The sequence below is a fragment of the Solanum verrucosum genome, unplaced genomic scaffold (genome assembly GCF_900185275.1).
Source record: "Solanum verrucosum unplaced genomic scaffold, falcon-dt-bn FXZP01000222.1, whole genome shotgun sequence".
Lineage (NCBI taxonomy): Eukaryota > Viridiplantae > Streptophyta > Magnoliopsida > Solanales > Solanaceae > Solanum > Solanum verrucosum.
In genome coordinates, this window is record NW_026020027.1 from 1,662,165 (window position 1) to 1,683,674 (window position 21,510).

Below are 21,510 nucleotides of genomic sequence, written 5' to 3' on the forward strand. Positions count from 1 at the left end.
GGAAGGCTCTCACACTATTGACATGCTGTAATTATGTACAGTAATGATTAACCTACCTGCTGCTGTTATTTCCATCTTCTTATGCATAAACAAGCAATCCTATTTTTGTTTCAATAAACTTCCAAATCACATTGAAAAATGGTAATATATCCTGATAGTATTGCAGTTTGTATTTTAACAAATTACTCCATTCGTTTCAAAATAAGAGTAATGTTTTTAGTTTGGGCACACTCCTTAAGAAAACTACGTATCCTAGAAAGTGAGATATATTCTTACCAACTTACCCTTAATAAAAAGATGTAGCTCTATAATAGTTTCTTTATTAGTTAAAGCTCTCTTTATTTATATAATTAAAATCGAAAGAACATTATTAATGTCTTCTTAATCACCTTAATAGATTTATAGACGTACGGTATATAAAATGACTTTGTTTACTTTCATATTGTATATGCTATGCTACCTAATAACCTTCTATCCTAATATGCTTGCCTTATCTGGACATAAATATTGACCTTCATCGTTAATGGAACTTCATAGTGCCAGAAAATGGAGCAAATCACAAAATGAACAATGTAGAAATGAGGGGACAGATACTCGATAATATCAATACATCAAAATTTATAGGATTCGATAGAAATGTGCAATCAAAAAGGTGTCTTTTCTTTCTTATAGAAAACTTGGAGAGCTCCAATATAGACAAACTATAATTGTTCAATGTGAAAAGAGAAGCACTATGGAATACATATAAAGTTAAACGAATTCACTATAATTGGAGATGAGAAATGTTGTATAGAGAACTGAATACGATATTTATAACTAAAGAGAAAAGTGGCTAGTCAAGCAGCATCTGGTAGAAACTGAGAACAAAGATGTAGGGACGCGCCACCACAACACAAGACTGGAGTTGCAAAAGATTTTATGAGTACCGTCTATTTAAGAGTTCCAACAGAAGAGCTGCTGCGGAATCCTTGGCTTTCTTTACACTCGGCATAGGTTCCCCGATACATTCATCTGTAAATCCTTTGTCTGATCCTTTGTCTGAAATATTTACGCGTACTCCATATGTAAACCTCTTTGCATGTGCTGGACCACCCTCGTGCACACATCTGAAAAAAGACCAAACTATTAATTCAGTATGCAATTCATAGTCGGGGGACGTTCACCAGCAATTGCATAGCATGTAAGGTAGAATGCTAAAATTGTAAAAACTCTTCCTTACCGATACAGTGGCATAGGCCAATTTTTGCGTAAGCATATATCATTTAGTGTCTGTCTAGTAAAACTCGGGTTGCCATTCTTCTTTTTCTTTGCATCATCAGCCTTCTTAGCTTCAGCTTCCTCCCTCTCTTTCAACACAACAAGGGCATTCCTGGCCGCCAACTTCTGTGCCATTTTCTTCTGAGGATTCTGCGCCATTCCAACCTGAAGACCATCCACATATACTTCAACTGTAGCCATATTCCCACTTCGAGTTGCTTTGTACTCTAAGCCTTGAGCTTGTTGTTGACAACGTTCTTGCAATTCTCGAACTGGATGCATGGGCAGTGTTTCTGGTGTAACCATTGGATGCAACAGTGGTTGAAAAACCTGGGAAAATTCACAAATCAAGTGAGTCGACATTCCAACTCAAATTCATTTGCCAATAACTGCATCGCTGGATACAGCACCGAGGTAAATTATATTACAAAGCCCTTGGAAACTAACCTCCCATACAGATTTAGTATTACACCCACTGTCTAGAAAAATAGCCCCAGCAATTGATTCAACAATATCACCAAGAACTTTAGGAGCTTTGCAATCTCCCAAGCCAAAGGAGTTGAAACCTGGTTTTGATAGTTCATTTTTAACCTCATTCACAAAGTCACGAATCTGGAAAAGATGTAATAAAGAGAAGTCATTGGTAAATATACTTTGCAACCATAGAAAGCCCAATACTGACTAGAAAAATGAGCATGCAAAGTGGAAGCATAATTAAAGAACCTGTTTTTCTAGAGCACTGGATGCATGACGAAGGTGTAAATGAAGACTGTGCATAACAGCAACACGTGCAAAATTTTCATTGTTGACAGCCGCAGCTCGCAAGTCAGTCAATCGGCCTGGGGGAAGATCTGTGTATGTAAAGAACAAGTGCCTCGTGATGAGATGATCTAATACTGCATCACCCACAAACTCCAGTCTTTGATAACAGGAGACCCCAGAAGATGGGCGTGAAGCATGGGTAATTGCTTCTAGCAGTAGGCCTTTATCATTGAAGCTGATGTTCAAAGCACCTTGTAATGCATCAAAGTCAACACTCTTGAGTACATTCTCAGGAATGCTACAAGACCTAATAGAGTATTCTGTCTCTTTGAAATTGAAATCGAAATCAACCTCAACCCCAATCCATTTCATGAAGTGGTTTGCAGCATACTTTCCACCCTCAACGTAATATACTCCAATCAGTGCTTCCACAACATCAGCCATAGTCTTGCTAGAGAGTACACGATATGACCCTGAATCATTATCAAGCTCACCTTCTTCAGTTTCCTCATCTTCAAACTCATCACCAGCTAGAGCCTTTGCTGCTACAGTACCATTTTCTGCTGTTTCATGATCAAATATTGATGTTTCATCCTCATTGAGGTCCTCGTCATAGACAGGCAACACCCCAGGAGCTGCCCATCTCGATGGAGAAAATCGATCTGCTTGGATGTATGACTGGATTCCCTTACTCAAGGCATTTTGATACAGCACCATGTTGCTTACCATTTGCTGTCTCATCCTGGTGAGTTGGCCTTCATGTTTCTGGGGATACTTAAGGAAAAGGTACCGACTAACAACCCATTTCAGATATGCATCTCCAAGAAGTTCGGCTCTTTCATAGCAGAAAGTCTCCTGGCAAGAAGCGGCGGTCAATGCTTCCAAGATCTGTAAGAAAAAAAATGGTTAGGCAATCAAGTGAAATTGCAAGACAAACTCCAGAAAATAATGAGGTTTATTTTACCTTCAGTGCTGGGACAGGGTAACCGATCATTTCCTTAAGCTGAACAGCAAGCAGCATGCTCTCAATCCTCCTCATGATCGAGGGCAATCTCTGAGCACCCCGAACAAGGGATCCAGGAAGTGGATGCAAAACACAGAGCTCAGGAGGGAGGAAAACATAATACGTTTTGTCAGTTGCCTCTTCGAGTTCACCCTCATGTTCTACAAAAAGTTCCAAATTTAAGACTTTTAAGGCATGAGAAGAGACAAGCTCAGTCCTAAAAAAAAATGGGAATGCCAAGTATAAGCAGACCTTCTGAATGTTCAAATCGTGGTGACAGAAGGTTTTTGCAATATGAAACACCGCGCCCTCTTATTAGAGGCTGCTTTTTATAGACCAAATCAACTCCATACCTGCATACAAATTGGACTGGACAGCCAATTGCACCAAGGTTGTACTTGAAAACAATTTAACCTTCTACATGAGAAGCCTTTTGTTATTCAAGTACAACCAAGGTGCACTGGAACCACCCAATCCTTGCAAATAATTAAGTATTTGTTAGCTGCAGAAATCAAGAAATGTGGTTCAAACTTCAAGGACATGGAAAAAGAGGAGACACTAAGATATTAGTGGAAACATACTGAAAAAGAGGAAACACTAAGATAATAGTGGAAACATACTTTTGCTTATAATAAGCAGCATAACTGCTGTACTCAAGAGGACCTAGGTAACCTTCTTTCCTTGGAAATGAGTTCTCTGCAGTCATATCACTACGAATGCAATCAACATAAAATCTCTTTCCAGAGTGAGCTGCAGTGACAATTCTTCCTACAATATCTTCGGCTCTAAGAGAACAATCAGCCATCATTATCTTGTCTTTATTCAAATCAACTTCAACATCATCAAGGCTACTCCGGTTAGGGACCAAACCAGATGCTTGGACCAGATCATAGTGTGCTATAGCACCTCTAACACCATATGTAGGATGAGACTTCAGTCCGACGGCCATGCCATGTCGCAATTTCGCAAAGCCATATTCTCTTCTGTCTCCACCAAGAGCACGCTCATTGGTACCAAGATATACATCTGGGCGAGCTCTCTGAAGAGGATTTCCCCATACACCAGTTTCAGTAATTTTTTTAATATGATCCCAGTTGATATCTTTTATAGGATCTCCAGATTCATCACCAGTAACAGGGGCAAATAGATATGCCTTTGCAGGGTCCCATGGAGTGGTGGACGGCTCAACATCAACATCCAAAACAATGCTCATCATTCTTACATGAAAGCTCTTAAGGGACGCCAACTGCCAATCAGCAGAAATTAGAATTTTTTTCTAGGTAGTTAAATGCTAAGCTTAACAATAGTTCATTATAACTTAAGATAATAAAAGGAAACCCAACCTGAAACTCTGTAACATCTATTGGCCCTCTGAAGACAAGAGTCGCCTTTGTTACTACGGTTCGAGCAATAAATAAATCCATTGACATCGATAATACCTGTACCCGATAAATGATAATAGATCAAAATGATTATTAAGTGAGGAAATATTAACAGAATTCATATTTGGTAAACAGATGTTCATGTTTAAGATATGAAAGGCAAAAGAAAAGAAAAAACCTCTGCATCCAGCTCATTGCCAAACAGTATTGCAAACTCTGACACATCAGTTAAGAATGGGTCCTTCGAGGGGCCAATATTCACACATTTGATGGCATACATATAAAGATGAATGACCTTTGAGCTGACAAGAGAATCCTTTCCCGACAAAATCCAATCACCCTTCAGGGAAAAAAAATGAGTTGTCCATAAGTGTGTGGAGAATATTGAAAGACAATGATTAGATGAAAGTTTGTTCCCCAAGTGAGAAAAATGTATAAAAACTATTCCTTTGTCAAAACAAATATAGATTACATCTTTGGTTATCAAAACAAAAAAACATAGTAGGATAGCCCAGTGCACAAAGCATCCCGTGTTAGCAGGATCCTTGAATAGATAAGATTTTTCTTTCTATAACAGTTGTATCCTGGCCAGTGTGTGAGCCACCTCGACTATTCCGTTGGGTACCCAATGTTTGACTAGTAGGCCACACCCATGGATGCAATATGTAGATTAGATCTTATAGAAAAAAAATAAGAAAGATTAGACATGACTATTAATAATTGTTTTTTTCTACAAGCTCCTCAATTAATGCTACAGGTCTGATGAAAGAACATTCTTATCACTCCTTCCACTCATACATTGCCATGCCCAGATTTTACAAAATAGAAGACTATAAACTTTAGGACCAGTTAAATTGGTGTCTGAAGCTGTCGATAAACTAGCATATTCCAATGAAGCTTCTACAGCTATATTTACTATTTACTATCTCAACACATCCCACAAAAGTATTTGCTTTCTTAAAACAAGAGAATAGAATCTACGCCTTTATCATTCACTACTAATTTGTTTAACATAGCTCTCCTGTTTTTTTGTGACAGGCAGAGTAGGACGCAATACATCCTTTACAGAGAACTAAGAAGAACCTGCAAATCATCTAAAGAAAGCACGGAGAAACTATTTCTCAAAGGAGAACTGTGAACAACAGAATCCCTTAAATTAACAGGGCAAGCAAGTGGAAGGAAAAGAGTCTCGACAAGGGAAAAGGATGCCAGAAAATGATAGGGAGATTATTCTTCTAAAAATATGATATGATGCTCACAGTAAAATGAATTGACAGTTCATATTTGAAGTCTTACAAAGATGGAGGTGGCATCTGGGTGTAAGAATCTCTTGAAATAATTGAAAAAGTTTTTTCAAAATACTTGTGTTTAAAAAAAAAACAGAATCCTTTTTTGGGTGGAAGAGTGCCTTGAGGCACTTTTGGAATTGAGAAATCTTCATGTACACATAAAACACTCATAATCAGAAAAGAACTATAACTATTCAAACACGTTTCTTTTGCCACAAACTCTCTGAAAAACTTTTTCGCAATTATTTAATTACTAGTCTCAGTTTACACACATTCTCAATGAGGAAAAACTTCTAAAACAGTATAAATAATATTTAAAAGATATGTTTACATTATAACATAGAAGTTAATAAAAATTTGCAAGTTCCAAAATAATAAATATTAATCATGTTTAGGGGTTTTATCCTCTCCAGTGATTCTTTTGTCAGTTTGTTCTAATAGGTGTTTCGTTGTACAAAAATGTCAATATGTGCTTCATTGTACAAAAATGCATAGAAGTAACGTTTGATTGAAAGGTAAAAAGGTTTTTCAATTTTACATGAGCACTTGGATACATGCATTGCATGTATATTTCATGTTAGATATTGTTAAATGAAATGGACTTTTGGCCCAACTCAACCCCAGCTAGCACATGAGGGAAGGATTATCAAAGGCTATAAGGAGACCAACAATCTGTTATCCCGCCGATGTAGGACTCCAACACCCTCCCCCATGCCCAGGACTGGACGTATGGCTTGCTCTAATACCATGTTATGGATCTTGAGTCTAAGTCAACCCCAAAAACAAGATCATGAGGGGAGGATCATCCAAAACCACATAAAGAGACCTCTCATCCCTAAGTAAGCCGATGTGGGACTCAACACCCCCCTCCCCCTCATGCCTAGGATTGGACATCTGGAACGTAGACAATATAAGATGGGCCCCAACATTGGGTGAATAATGATTGGGATGGGTCTGGCTCTGGTGCCATATTAAATGAAATGGACATTGGGCCTAACTCAACCCCAAAAGCTACCTCATGAGGGGAGGATTGCCCAAAACCAAATAACAAGACCAAGGATCCCTTATCCCACCGACGTGGGACTCCATCGGTTATTACAAAAAATTTTGTATGATAGTTTACCAACAATTGAAAAAAATTCACCTACGTTCTCATTTTATGAGTGCTAAAACTTGTGCTTTATTCTATTCATACCTTTGTAATCATATAACCATCCAAACCTGATGTATTGACCATCCTTATAAATGTCGATTGTTGTCTTATTCTACCTATGACCTCCTTCTAAAGTACTCATATACACGCAACCAATTACATATAGATTTTCTGAAAATTGACCAAAAAAGTTTGACATTTGGTTGAAAAGATGATACAAATTTTTGCACAAAGCTTTTCAACTTCTGCAAACTTTGTACGCAAAGATTTCCGAAAAAAGAAAGTAAATAACTTGCCAAGCTCAGACTCGAAAAAGTCCACTTCTTTGAAAAACTGAAGACCTACAAAAAGTGGCATTCCAATCAAAAGCCTCAAGTTCTGAAATATACTTGAGCCTGAGACAACTATTTGGGGTTTCCTTTCCCCTATGCCAGTTGAGTTCTCTCATTTGATAATTTTGTTTGTCAAACAAGAAAAACATACAGCAAAATAACTAATAATGAATACCTTATCAAGAAAATTAATAAATAAAAGAATAATACATCAGAGAAGAATTAAAGCACTAACCCTCAGAATATCAGCTACACCTTCAGGATAAAATTCCCTGTGCCTGGAAGTTCCAGGAATTGGAACACCTTCTTCATCCTGTTCAACTTTCTCTGACTCCACCCCACTTCCCTTGTCAGGCAAGAGCATGTCCGTAAATGCCCCCATCTGGTGGAGCTTCTTGCAAGCATCCAAGCAAGCAGCCTGCATCAAAACTACTTCTAATACTTGCTATATCAAGATTGGTAATTGAGAACAAAAGGAAACACAGACCTGCTGGGCAAGGCGCATTGAGCTGCATACAGGGCCATCAAGTGTCTCAAAAGGTGCATTGCAGGGCAGTTGAAGCCTGCATGAATATTCAGTTGGGCAACCTGACTTCTCGTGACTCTTCATTATAAACTCAGGACGGAGAATCGAGTACCTGGAATGAGACAGAAAACCTGTAAAACCGATCACTAAAAATAAATTTCTGACTGGTGTATGTATGTAATTCCACCTGTCACTTGGTAATTGGGAGCAATAAAAGTGGATCAGCCCAACAGCAGAATTTAAGCTCACAACAGCTCCAGTGGACTCCACCTGATAAACTGAATCTGTTGGTGCCTCTGCAGAGATCAACTTGGAGGCATCTTTGAGATGACTAATATCAGTCCGCTCAATTGCTTCTTTCCGCAACGTTTCTTCACTGTTTCTGGCATTCCTCAGAAATGCTTCATGTGATGAATTATCTCTACCCAATGATTTATTATAACGGTTTAGGATCCACATAGTGCACAAGGAAGAGGAATATACATGATGGAATACATAAAGATGCAGATACCTCTCAACCATCAAAATATAATCTGATCCAGGCTTACGGGCACGGCCCCTAGACTGGATATACGCCAAAATAGTTTTGGCCAGATCAAACCGAATGACAACATTGCACTGCCGGATGTCAAGGCCTTCCTCAGCTACACTAGTAGCGACTAACAAATTAATCTAACAAAAACATGAGAACAATTAGAATAAAATAGAACAAATTAATCTGACAAAAGCATGAAAGCAATTAGGAGAAAATAGAATTATCAACTATAAACGAGCTGCTTTTGGCACACAGCCAAAGTTCTAAAGCAAAAAATTTCCAGAGTTTCAGTTGTGCATAGAGCTGACCACATGAAATTAGGAATCCTCAACAGTAAGATGCAATAATGAGAGCATAATTTGAATAATATTTGGCCATCGAATAAGTTGCAGCATATAATTCAAATTATATCTTGTTTTAGAAGTATCTAATCAACTTAGAGACTATTTGGATGGGCTAATAACTTTATGGCTTTTGGATATTTTTATTATTTTGGCTTTAAAAAAACAAGTACTTAAAAGCATTTTTTATCTTACCCAAACCCTATTTAAAAGTTATTTTGATTTAAAGCACCTAAAATATGCCACTCCAAACAGGAACTTACAAGAAGAAGAAGAAGCATTAAACAAAACAAAACTCTACATTTAAAATTCAACAGCATTTTCAGCAAAGAACTCAAGAGTAGCAAGGCAGGCAGTAAAGCTTTTAAGTAGCCATGTAACACATAAAAGTTGACTCCAACTTGAAAATGCATAAATAAGTAAAGGCTACTAATCTAAAATATCATATAATTCCAACAATCTACAACGAATACAAAACAGAGCAAGCACTCTAAATGGCATTGATAGGTCACTGATGTAAAACTAATAACAAAGAAATTGAGTCCATAGCTTGGTACTGAGACATACACGACCATCTCGAAATTTGGCTATTGTGTCCTGCATTTGACCTGTTCGCATTTCTTGACTATTGTTATGCCCGATTAGACTTGATGAATTGATAAAACTTAGGGAAGGGAGCTCCTCAAAAACCTGCATGCTTAACCAAAACTTGTTATAGCATAGTGCTACGATAATTGACTATCCTGGTAAGAAAATGAAAGTAGCAACAATGCACCTTTGGAAGAACCAATGCAGTCACAACGCGTTCAACAAATATTATAGCACGAAAATCCTCAGTATGTTGATACTTGAGAAGAATCTTAATTAATGATTGAACTTTAGGTGTCACTTTCCCATCAGCCACCGCAGCTCCTAGAATCACATCTACATGCTCTCCAACAGATACAACTGCAATAGACATCTCCAATTATGTCAAACATCACAATTACATGTTTGGTAAAAGACATAGACGCGAGAAGCATAGACTTCAGACAAAATTCAAGGAACAAAAGTTCAGCGCATAAGGATATTGGCCACTATCTCACTTTCAGAAAAAACAGTAATGTAACTTTTTTTTTGATAACCATGGTATCCGGGCCAGCTTGCGCGCACCTCAACTAATTTCACGGAATACCTTCCGCCTACCACCAGCAACAAGTTCCAGGTAACTCTGTCCATTAAGGCTAGGACAGTACAGATGGGAAGAAATCACTAGTGTTTTTGTCTCCTGAGACATCATTGGTTCTCAACCCACTTCACACCCTTGGGTCATAGTAATGAACTCTTTAGTATTTGTTACAAACTTAAGTTTCTCTTGATGTAAGAGCATACTAAGCACAAGTGTTAAAGCTAAGGCACATCAGTACTGTGTGAAATGGTAAGATACGAAATGAAGTAAGCACAAAATGAGTACAGACGGGCATATATACTTAATATCCAATTGATGGAATATGTTCACTGCGACAAAAGATAATAAATCTACTAGAAATAGTGTGATATTTTAGAAACAACTCATGTTAACATTTCGCTCCTATACTTCTTTTCCTTCTCATTTAGATAAGGTAAAATTTGATTAACAAACTACAGCACCGTGAAGGTACTGTAGTTGACAAAAGTATTGTGGAATTCACTCCTATTATAAGGAGTTTTATGAATTCCAACACATTTTTCTAAATCATTTACAGCAAAAGACAAAGATAAGGCATTTTTAAAAGTCTAGAGTTCCTCCCAACCAAATCGTCCAAAATATACGTAAACATAGATCTCCATATATTGCTTTGACTCTCCTATTCCTTGTCCCTGCATTCTGTTTACTGTAGCTTCCAGAATCCAACACTAGAAGTCGTATTGTTTTGATGCATGTTTGATTTGTTTATTCTTACACCTAATGATGTTGGTCAAGGCGTTCAGGTCTTACAGGAACTTTAATTCATTCAAACACTCTTCCATTCCTTTCTCCGTATAAACCAAAAAAGAACAATGAGCCATGAGGAGCAAGAAGTTCTCCTGACGTTCAGTCTCTTCATCATCCACTGATATGTGCTTCTGTCACAGAGCCAGGGAGCACTCAGAAGACATCAAACATGGCCTACACCAAGGATCAAGTTTTACCAAAAGTTTAGAAGAACAAAAGCACAGTTTGCATCTCTCCTATCCTTCTAGCATAGGCAGCACCAACTAACTTTTATCCTCCTCCTGCATACCAGGCAAAGAAGATCAACTGTTCAAGCATCCCCTTTTAGCATTTTACTTTTTTGACAAGTCTCCTTCCTTGTACCGATCTCCACACTAGCCTCGATTCAGTAGTAAATAAATTGACATACCCATAATACAACTAAATAAAGAACGTTCTGAATGAAATCACCATAAATATGACAATTCCCCAAAATCAGTATGACGGTACATTTACTAAAGTTCCGCAAATGTTAATGTCATTCCCAATCTTTCTTTCTTTTTTTGATTAAGTAATAAGATTTTATTTGTGAAGGACGTAAATACACGTACACAAAAAGACTAAGAATTATACTAAAAGTAGAGAAGCCTCACAAAAAGATATGGATTTCTACAAAGGACACCCAATCTTATATGCCATCTCATTCCAATCTTGCATGGCCCCCGTGAAAGATACATCCATGTCGCATGGCATACATCTTTTGAACCAAGATGCTATTTATTGTGACTTCTCTATTACAGTGTGACCAGAAATAAAGAAGATGACTCATCATTCAATGTTGAGTGTCCACACTCGATATCCAACCAAAAACAAATTTCACTGTCATTCTTTAATGTGAAACAACAAGTAGGCAAACGGACATGGTTTGGTTGAAGTTCAGAAAATAAAGAGTATTTGAAGTTGAAAAAGGGATTCGAAGTGAGTTATGGTTGGACATGAAATTCAATGGGAAAATATACTGAAGTTCTGTGAGTTAAGATCATTAATTCACTTAAGAGTTAAGATACTCCTCATTTTTTTTCTTTTGAATGATAACTCCTCAAACTTGTCTTTCATAGATCAAATTCTCAATTTAAGTTTGAGGTTGAAATGATGGATCAAATTACTAAACAAACACTTACTTGAATAATCTGCAAATATTGTTCAAATATTTGGAATAATGTCTATGAGTTCCCCTTCATAATACCTCTAATAAAGACTCATTCATGTGAGGTTGTGACCTCCTCAAGGAACTACCCATAATTTTGCTAGAATCACCTTTCTCAATAATGTCTTGGGGAAGGGATCTCTACAATTGAAGATCATAACAAAGAATCTAAGGATGCCTATGGTAACGTCCTTCATAATATGTTCTACCTCATAAAAAATTCCCTAATCAACTTATTAATTTCTTTAACTAAATGAAGTTGGAATAGTAAGCGAAGACATGAAGTACATATCTTATACTTGAGAGTGTCCACTATTAAGGAACTTTTCTTTTTAAAACAATACATCCTCTGTCCCGTTTTATGTGACATACTATCTTTTTTAGTCTGTCCAAAAAACGACACCTTTCTCTATTAGGAAACCATTTCAAATTAACGTCCCAAATTACCCACAAGACTTGTTTGGACCCACTTGATATAGAAGTTCGTTCTTTTACTAGAAGAGAGAAAATGAAATAGACATGTGGAACTCTCACCATCACACATTTAATTATTATAGGTAATAAGGGCAATTCCAATACTTGCATATATTTATCTTATGCGTCCAAAGAATTCCTTTATATCTTAAACTACGTGTCCAAACCTTCACATAAAATGGGATGGAAGGAGTACTGTATTTTCTATCCTCTCTGATCTTTACTCGATCGTATAAATTACATGATTTTAAAATTCGATGTCTTTAAACTTCCTACCAAAAGGAAACTCCAAATATTTCAGAAGATGGGCCATCTTGCAACCATTTGTTGTGGCAAGATCACGAGGATTCCACACTCCAATTGAGATTAGTTTTTCTTTCTTCATGGTGGTGTGTAGTCTGAAGTCCAATTCGAACACATAAATATCTGATTAAGAATCAAATATATGTTCTCCACATTCACAAAATTCAATGTATGAGTTGTAAACAATTTTTAACCCTGAGGGGTAGCTCAGCTGGTAAAGGCCTGGGACAAAGTCCTTCAGGTCGCCGGTTCGAGCCCCAGCAGGGCCACTGGAGGCATTACAAACCGGCCGCGTCTCCAGGGCCCCGTGGAACTAACCGTGGTGGACCCGCCTTGAAACAGCGGGACCCGGTGGGTACAGCTAGTCGGGTTCGCAAAGCGACGCCCGGAAACCACGGTAAAAAAAAAAAAAAAAAAAAAGTTGTAAACAATTTTTGTAATATGGACACAAAATTAAATTGACTGTAATAGGTGCTTACCATGACTTTCAAGAAGCTCGCCCTCCTCCATCTCGTCAGGCCTATCACTATTTGGATTGTCACCTTTATCCATCTCTCCATTCAAGTTACTTTGTGCTACGGCTCCCTCTGATAACTGACATTGCAAGAGAGAGACAACCTTATCCAGGTAGGATTCTTGGAACTTGACATCAAGCTGGTAGCTTGCCCTTTCATCATTTTGTAGAGCTGTTAAAAAAGAATGTGCTACCTAAACAGAAAAGGAGTTTCAGGAGATGCTGCATGCAAGAACATCACATTTACAAGGTAATAAGGCACAACAAAAGTGGTAACATCTGCTACCTTATAGGCACACCACTGTCCCAGTTCACCAAGAGCATAGTTGATAGCCCTCAACTTTTGAATTAGATTAGCAGCCCCATCACTTTCAGTTCTTTCAGAAACACCATAGACTTGGCGCAGCTCTCCTCTAGCTCCAGCATCACAAGCCCCCATAAATTGCCATTTACTTCTTCTGGAGCTTAACAGAGCAGCTTCTTCAACCGCTGATTCCATTTGTTTTATTTGTTCGTGAAAAGACCACAGACTAGCAGCTTTATCATACTCGACTACTACTTCTGACGGCATTGGCACGTGTTTCTCCAGCTCCTTGCGGTCTTTTATGGTAAAGACGACAGAATCTAATTTAGTCTCCAAATTACGAATCTTTATTGCACAATCAACTTGGCTGGAAACACCTGCATCAATCGATACAAGACAAGTTTATAAAATGCAGTAGCTAACTGGCAGTAAGAATACAGAGAAAAACAACATGAATAGAGCCAAATTTAATATTTAATACAAAAAAGGAAGAGGAAACTTTGTCTCAAGGCCATCAATTTCGAAAGAATTCATGCATCCCAGAAATACAGAAAAATAGAAAAGGAAAAAGCATGACCAAGCCGAGTTTGAGATTTAGTAACAAGTAGTGAAGAGGAAACTTCAACTGCAAATAAAAAGTTTCGATAGAATCAAGTTCAAACCATATTAGGGAAAGAAAGACTACCCTTCAAGTTAACAGGTGAAGCAGTCATGCCAAAAACAGATGGCCTTTTCTCCTTTTGTGTTGTATGATAAAACTCAGACATTACTAAAGAATATGGATGCTTCTTCACAGCATGGTGGCATTCATCCATAATAAGGAGATTAATTGCTTCCATTTTTATTATACTGTGCCTCAATATGTTCAAGAGAATCTGAGCAGTCATAACCAGGACCTGCAAAAGACAGAAGTACTAGAGTGAGAAGGAATGGGAATTTCAACCAACTCCCGCAACACAGTGATGTGACAGTTTCTCCATCTTGTTTCATATACAGAGGTTAATGAGCAACCTGAAAATGAGATCACACTGATGCATGCAGCAAACAACTCTAGCTATTTGTTCAACTTAAGACTAAAGAAAAGATACCTCTTTGCATGGATGGGTAGGCTCACTGAAGAATGAGATTACACCAACATCCATATTCTTAAATAAAATTGACACTATCTTGATATATTATCAATCAAAAGTGGATCTTTATTTATCAAAAGAAAAATTCTAGCTAGATTTCTAGCTGAAAACAAGAACTGGGACAAAATTGAAGCAATTGTGATCCTTCAGAAGGTTGGAATATAGATCGAGAATACAAATAGCAGATCAGCCTTCCAGTAACACAAATATGGCTTGTGCTAATAGAGAAAGAGAAGACACCCCAATCAGATTCAGTAACACTGTTCATATTGCACTAGTACACATTACATTTTTTAAAAGAAAAAAAAGAGTGACTCTGAAGTAGAATATCCAGATTACTTTGGTACATTGTTTCTTTTTTTATAAGGACTTTGGTGCATTATTTCTTCAGCAAGTGAATTAATAAGTTTGAATTCCACCAACCTTTGGATGTGAATTCCCAACAACATAACCAATGAAATCTCATAGGTGGGATCTAGAGAAGGTAGAATGTACGAGACCTTACCCTTACCCCGTGGAGGTAGAGAGGTTGTTTTCGAAAGACTCTCGGCCCAACTAACACATATCAAAGTAGATTTTAAAGGAGCAAACAGAAGGAAGACATTGCAATGGATGTGTATCCCTCGTTCCAATTTTTAGTATGCATGGAGATCAAGAAACAAAAGTTTGCTAAGTCATTGTCACGTAAAACGCAAATTTGAAGACATATCAGGTGTGTTTAGTATGGAGGTTTACCAATTTTTCCATGTTTGATTGGTTAAAAAAAAATAGGAAAACAAGTTCCTTGAAAATGAGGAAAATAACTTCCCCAATGAAAATAGGGAAAAGAAGTTTCACAAGTGGCATTCCACATTGATTGTGTCTCCTCCCCACCACCATCCAACGCACCTCATCTTCTCCCCCACCCCCGTACCCCCACCCACCTCTCATAATATTTATCTAGATTATATTAAATGTTTTTAGGATAATATTTGTGCTTACGTACCGAACACAAGAAAATAAGTAAGAACCCCACTTATTTTCCATGGAAAACATATTCCTTCATACTGAACACACCCATCATCTCCACCACCAGCAGTCTCTCCAGTATCACTAAGATCATCAAGTTACATACTTCTGCAGATGCACCGAACAAGGGACAGTTTTGTCAATGCATAGTAGGTGGATATAGGGAAGGACCAACACTCCTTATGGTGTTGGCCTTGGGAAGAACATAAGCATGTTAGATCACAAGTATTACTCTCTTTCTGTTACTGGTTAGCACAGTACAAGCTGGCACTGGAAACATATCTAGAAAGTTAAAGCTCCTTTCAATGGTTTGTTTCTCCTGGTTGGGTACTTGGTAGCTAATAAGGTATGTCTGACTCAAGAAAAACTGCAGAAAAGGGGAATTTAGTTGAGCAGTAGATGGTTCCTACGTCATGCAGATACAGAGAATAATAGTCATCTATTTCTGCATTGTGGAGTCACTGACCAACTGTGGCAGCTCTATTTATGTATGCCTGGTCTTAGCTGGGCCATGCCTAAGAATACACGTGATCTTTTGAGGTGCTGGAACATTGTAGGAGGAATTCCTTTTAATCAAGAACAGTGTGGGAGGAATTGTAAGACAAGAAAGATGGATACAGTGGACCGGGTAGAAAGAAGAAATGGGAGGTCTGTTGAGAATGGAAGTAGTTCATTACAAAAATCAACATGAATTGCATTTTGACTTTTTATTTTTGGCGTAAATAGAACTATGTAGATGAAGCTGAAACTTTGTTAAGAGTTGTTAGATTCCTTCTAAGATGAACAAGGATGGTCTCTGATTATTTCTGAATTGAAAATATGATTGCCAGCACAAAGAATGATGAAGCTATCGTCACCTGTCACAAAAGTGTCTGTAATAGCATAATATGTGGTTTTCTTTAGTAGGAGTATCAGTATGTGGTTTGTAAGATATCTGAACATGAATTAATATGATCATACCAGGTCCAATATAACAGTGAATGCAATTTGCAATTTGATGTACAACGTACCATAACACTGTTATATTCTTCCCAACTGGTTCTTGCATCAATTTCCTATTGGTTAGACCCATGGCTATATTTTTTTTGAGAATTTTAAAAAAAAAAAAAAAATATAGCCATGGGTCTAACCAATAGGAAATAGATGCAAGACCCAGTTTCCATTGCCAGCAATGTAAACCTTTACTTCATCAAAAATAAAGACTCATGGCTATATTTGATGTTTGTGACGATAAGCCAATGTGCGATACAGACATTAAAACAGAAGAATGCTTACATGCTGATTAAACCTTTATTGTTTTCACAAAATGTAATGATCGGAAATGAGGAAAGCTTTAATTTTTTACCATAAAAAATACAAAGAAGCAGATTATGGAAACTGTTCAAAAGGAAAACAGAATTACAGAAATTTCACAAACAATCACCCAAAAAGAATATAAAAGATATTAAGAACATTTGATCAGCTTACTTCCACCAATATGACTTCACAAGCAGCTATTACTTACTACTTCCAAGTGGTAAAAAAGAGGTCGATAAGAATATAATTAAATTCAGTAAACACAAACTTGTACATAGACAAGTCATGATAAGCACAAGATTAGAAGAGAGAAGCTTGACGTAACCTGTTTAGTTTCAAACTCACGCTGCCACCTTCGTGCATCCCAAAAATCTTGGCCCATTTCACCACAATAATGGCCAACTTGATAGCCAGTTTGCTCACGAATAACTTCTGCTTGCTGTGTTCCAAAGCAAAAAATCACATTTAATTCCAGTTTTCACAGATGTGAAAATGGGGAAACAGGAGATGTGCTAAAGAAGTACCTGATATACAAGTGGAACTTTAGGAACCAGAAAAACTGCCAGCATTTTCTTGTTCTTCTTTTGCAAGTCACTACATAGACTCTTCATGAGGAGGATGGCAATAAGTGTTTTTCCTGCTCCTGTTTCAAGAAAAGCGATTGTATTGTTCTTTCTGGCATGCTCAAGTACATCCAACTGATACTTGCGTGCTTCCTCCTTGGGAGCTTGTTCCTTTAATTTGTCATCTTTCTTCTCAATAGCTCCAGAAGGTTCACGGCTTCTCTCAGTTGGTAACTTCCCCTCTCGATTCCTATCAGCTTCCCATGAACCCACACGATAGACCATCTCTTTCCTTTCTTTGTCCCATTCCCAAAAGCCACTCCCTTCCCTCCAGTTCCTATCTCTTCCACCACGACCACCATGATATTCTCTTCTTTTTCTTTGATCCCTCCCTACTCTATTGATTTCATCATTCTCACGAAGTCTCTTCCTAGCCAAAGGTCTATCAAAGCCTCTCCTCTGGTAGCTATCATCACCTAGCCGCGCCCTTTTTCCATTTCTCTCTTCTTTATCATTACAACCTCGTTCCTTATGCCTGGAAAATCCATTTCCTTCTTGTAAAGACTTCTTCCCCAAATCACCTTTGTTGTGCTCCACATCCTTTTTAGCCTGTGGCCCATTGTCCTTACAAATTCCAGGTGCAGCTAAAGCTTCACTATGTACATTACTGTTGTTTCCATCCACAGAATGTACAGAACCATCACCATTCTTTAATTTCTCAAGAATCCCATCAATACCACCAAAGAAACAAGGATCAAGACTCCCATCCGGACCCAATTGATTCAATGGCGCAACGGGTACAGTGTTCGACCCAACAAAATCTTGGATGAGATCATCACATGAGATGTCCTCATAAGCATCAATCCAATAAGAAGGTTTGTCAGAGACTCCACCACCATCACCATCCATTACAATATACTATGATATTACCCAATTCAAGAACCCCCAAATGAGTAAAAACAACAATAACACAAAAATAAGGCCAACACAGATCCTGTATTCAACCAAAAAATCAAAACTTTATAAATATGCGCATATAAAATAGAACAAACTTAGAATAAAATGGGCTTGATAGAATAGAACCTGCGAAATAGTGGAGCTAAAAAGATCAATTCAATTTATTCGTTTCAAAGATTCGAACTTTGTTCAGATTCTTCAGCTTCAGTGGACTCTCTGGAAAGGGGGGAAAAAGGGGCGGCGAGTTCTTGATTTTTTGCAAGTCAGGAGGAAAGTACACTGTTTGCACCTGTAGACCTAGCAATCAAAATGTCAACAAAACAAATAAAAATGCATGAAAGGAAAAAGGCAAAATATTTATGTAATTTCTTCAAATTGACATATGTAAGTCAAAACATATAGTTAGTGATAAGATAGACTTCTGTAATTCATCCAAATGTATTTTATAAAAGTATACATGTGAAAAGAATACCTAAAATTATAGTATATTTTACCTAGTTTCTTCAAAGTTTCTTTTATAAAATAAAAAAATAATTCAACTCACTGAATCAATTTTCTTCAATAATTATACCCTTGTTAAAAAAAAATTGATTTTTTATTTATGATCAAATCATCTTTCGGACTTTAATATTGTGTTCTCTTTTATTTTATGTTTTTATTTTAAAAAAATATTTAGTTTTAAAGTTGATTTTAGTCAACAATAAAATTAAGTTTTTTATGAATAAGCAATTATTATCCGAGCATTTAAGTTTTACATAGGTAACAAATTTAATAAAAGCAAGATATAAGTATAATTATTTCAGTAAAGGATAACAAAGAATCAACAAAATTAATATATGTAGAGCGTGGGAAGAAAATCTTTTTTGGCAAGTAAAAACTTAAACATAGACAAGATATACCAATCAACAATTCGAGTAAAGATAAAAAGATTGAGCAAAATTAATACATGTAAAACGAAGAGGGAGGGAAATCTTTTATGATAAGTAAAAGATTTAAACATAGATAAGCTACAAATATCAATAATTTGAGTACCAATAGGAAAGATTCGACAATTAATACATGTAAAGCGAGGGAGGAAAATCTTGTATGATGAGTAACGGGCTTAAATATAGATATGATACAAGTACCAATAATTCGAGGAAGGATAAAAACACTTTTGGTAAAATTAATACATGTCGAGTGAGGGAGAAAAATCTAAAACATAAAAATAGGAAGACATTAAAAAGAAACGCTCAGAAAGTATAGATCTACACATATATCATACAATTATCATTGATCTAACAAAATAAAATAGGATGGACTTACACAAGGAATATAAATTACAACAAGCAAATAGTAAGTATCTCAAACCAGTCGAAGAAGGAAACTCAAAGATCGAATCCAACAGAGGTGTTCCGCTATATAAGATCAAAGGAAAACGTGAATCAGTAAATGAACATGATAAATAGATGAAGAAGATGAGTAGATGTACTTACGTAACTTTAAAGGCACTAAAAGAGTTAGGATCTTCGATAATCAGTTGTAAATCACCGAAGGAAGTTGAAAAGCATATCAATGGTGATGACTACTAAAAGCTTCACGACGGAGAACACGAGAAAGATGAAGGAAGGAGCTTCTAGACTTAGATACAATACGAATGATTTTTATCATAATTTATATTTCAGTAGGATAGATATTTTATTTATTTGGGTCGGGTATCAGTTTGAACTACATTGTATTTTGTTGAATTTGTTTTGATCTATTACAAATAAATAAATTCGGCCCATAAGGCCCAAAATGATTTTAGAATATATAATGAAAGAAAGAGGAGTTGACGAGCAAAGGTAACATAAATGAAGAAAATGATAAATGAAATAACATAAATGAAGAAAACATGTCATTGTGTGCTTACACAACTTTAAAGGCACTTAAAAAGAAAGAATCTTCGATAATCAGTTGTAAACCATTGAAGGAAGTTAAAAGGCATATCAATGATAATGGCTAATGAATAGAAGCTTCACGGTGGAGAATAAGAGAGAGAAAAAAAAAGAAATTTCACAATGTATCCAATATGTAGCAATGTTAACTAACATTATATGATGTTTGATACACTTATTTAGTGTATTTTGAACAAGAAGGTACGCACATGGTATATATCCATATATATTTTTTGTCACAATGTATCTGAGTTAAGAGTAAATGTATTTAATTGTATATGTGTATATGATATAAGTCTTTATGTATTTGTCAGGTATACTCATGTATCTAAGTAAAAGCTTATGAATAGGGCAAACAATAACTTTAATTGTGTATTTGAGTTGTATCACTCATATAATGGGGCATCTGAACATGTATAAATACATGTCATTAAATCTCATATACATAATTCTTAACAACATGGTGATATTCACCATTGTTGAGTCAAAAGCTTGAAATTATTGGAGAAGGTTTCTGGAGAAAAAGAAGTGCAAAGTTTTATGATTCTTTAAAATTTTTTAGAAGGATTTCGAATGTTTTGAAATTTATAGGAGTAATGATACCGTGAGATACTTCAAAATTGTTACTCGCGCCTCAAATCATGTTTTTCAGTTACATTCCTTATTAAAATACACTTAATTATATATATTTGGCTAACATGTATATGAGATACATGTATTTGAATGTGCCATATACATGTATTCTAGGTGCAAATCATGATAGTATTTGTTATATCACAAGCTCACAAAAAAGAGATAATTAACTAGTGGGGTTGTATTATTTACCCTAAAATCTACCTGATAGATAAGGTGAGTTTGAGCACAATCCATCTAATCCATGACAAAAGTTAGATTCAAAATTGACCCAAAAATAATCCAAACTCAATTTATTACTATCCAAACTTCAACTCCGATGAAATTTGAACTACTTGCAACTACACAACATGTTTGGCGCCTTTTAAATGCCTTTTTTGATGGTTATCTTTATAAAAAATTTACTATCTCATAAATAAAGAGTATCATACAGATAATAGATTTAAGTACAAATACATATTTTATGAAATTTTGCATCTTACTTCAAAGTACATTTAATAAAATTTACTTTTTTCGTTTAAATTTATATGGTATTTTTTACTTCTTGAGAGTTAATTTGACTAATCTTTGAAGCTAAATTTGATTAAATGAACTTAATATTTTTAAATTAAAAATTTATATATTCAAAAACTATATGAAAAGTACTATAAGCTATAGTTTTTACTCATGTCAATATGATAAAAAATATATTA

General features: G+C 36.2%; 1 protein-coding gene across 1 annotated transcript; it reads right to left on the reverse strand.

Annotated features, from left to right (window-relative positions):
- Nucleotides 1-598: 598 nt before the first annotated feature.
- On the reverse strand, nt 599-18,649 carry LOC125821258 (endoribonuclease Dicer homolog 1). Its single transcript, XM_049500675.1, has 21 exons — nt 18,396-18,649; nt 17,274-18,306; nt 17,075-17,188; nt 14,001-14,211; nt 13,298-13,692; nt 12,977-13,205; nt 9,356-9,528; nt 9,148-9,270; nt 8,216-8,376; nt 7,892-8,125; nt 7,666-7,816; nt 7,414-7,596; nt 4,583-4,744; nt 4,366-4,461; nt 3,643-4,268; nt 3,275-3,375; nt 2,984-3,183; nt 1,981-2,907; nt 1,705-1,869; nt 1,220-1,587; nt 599-1,106 (listed from the first exon to the last, which is right to left on the reverse strand). The coding sequence occupies exons 2-21, from the start codon at nt 18,219-18,221 to the stop codon at nt 917-919; spliced, it is 5,757 nt and encodes a 1,918-aa protein (XP_049356632.1). The 5' UTR covers nt 18,222-18,306; nt 18,396-18,649; the 3' UTR covers nt 599-916.
- Between the last annotated feature and the right edge of the window lie 2,861 nt (nt 18,650-21,510).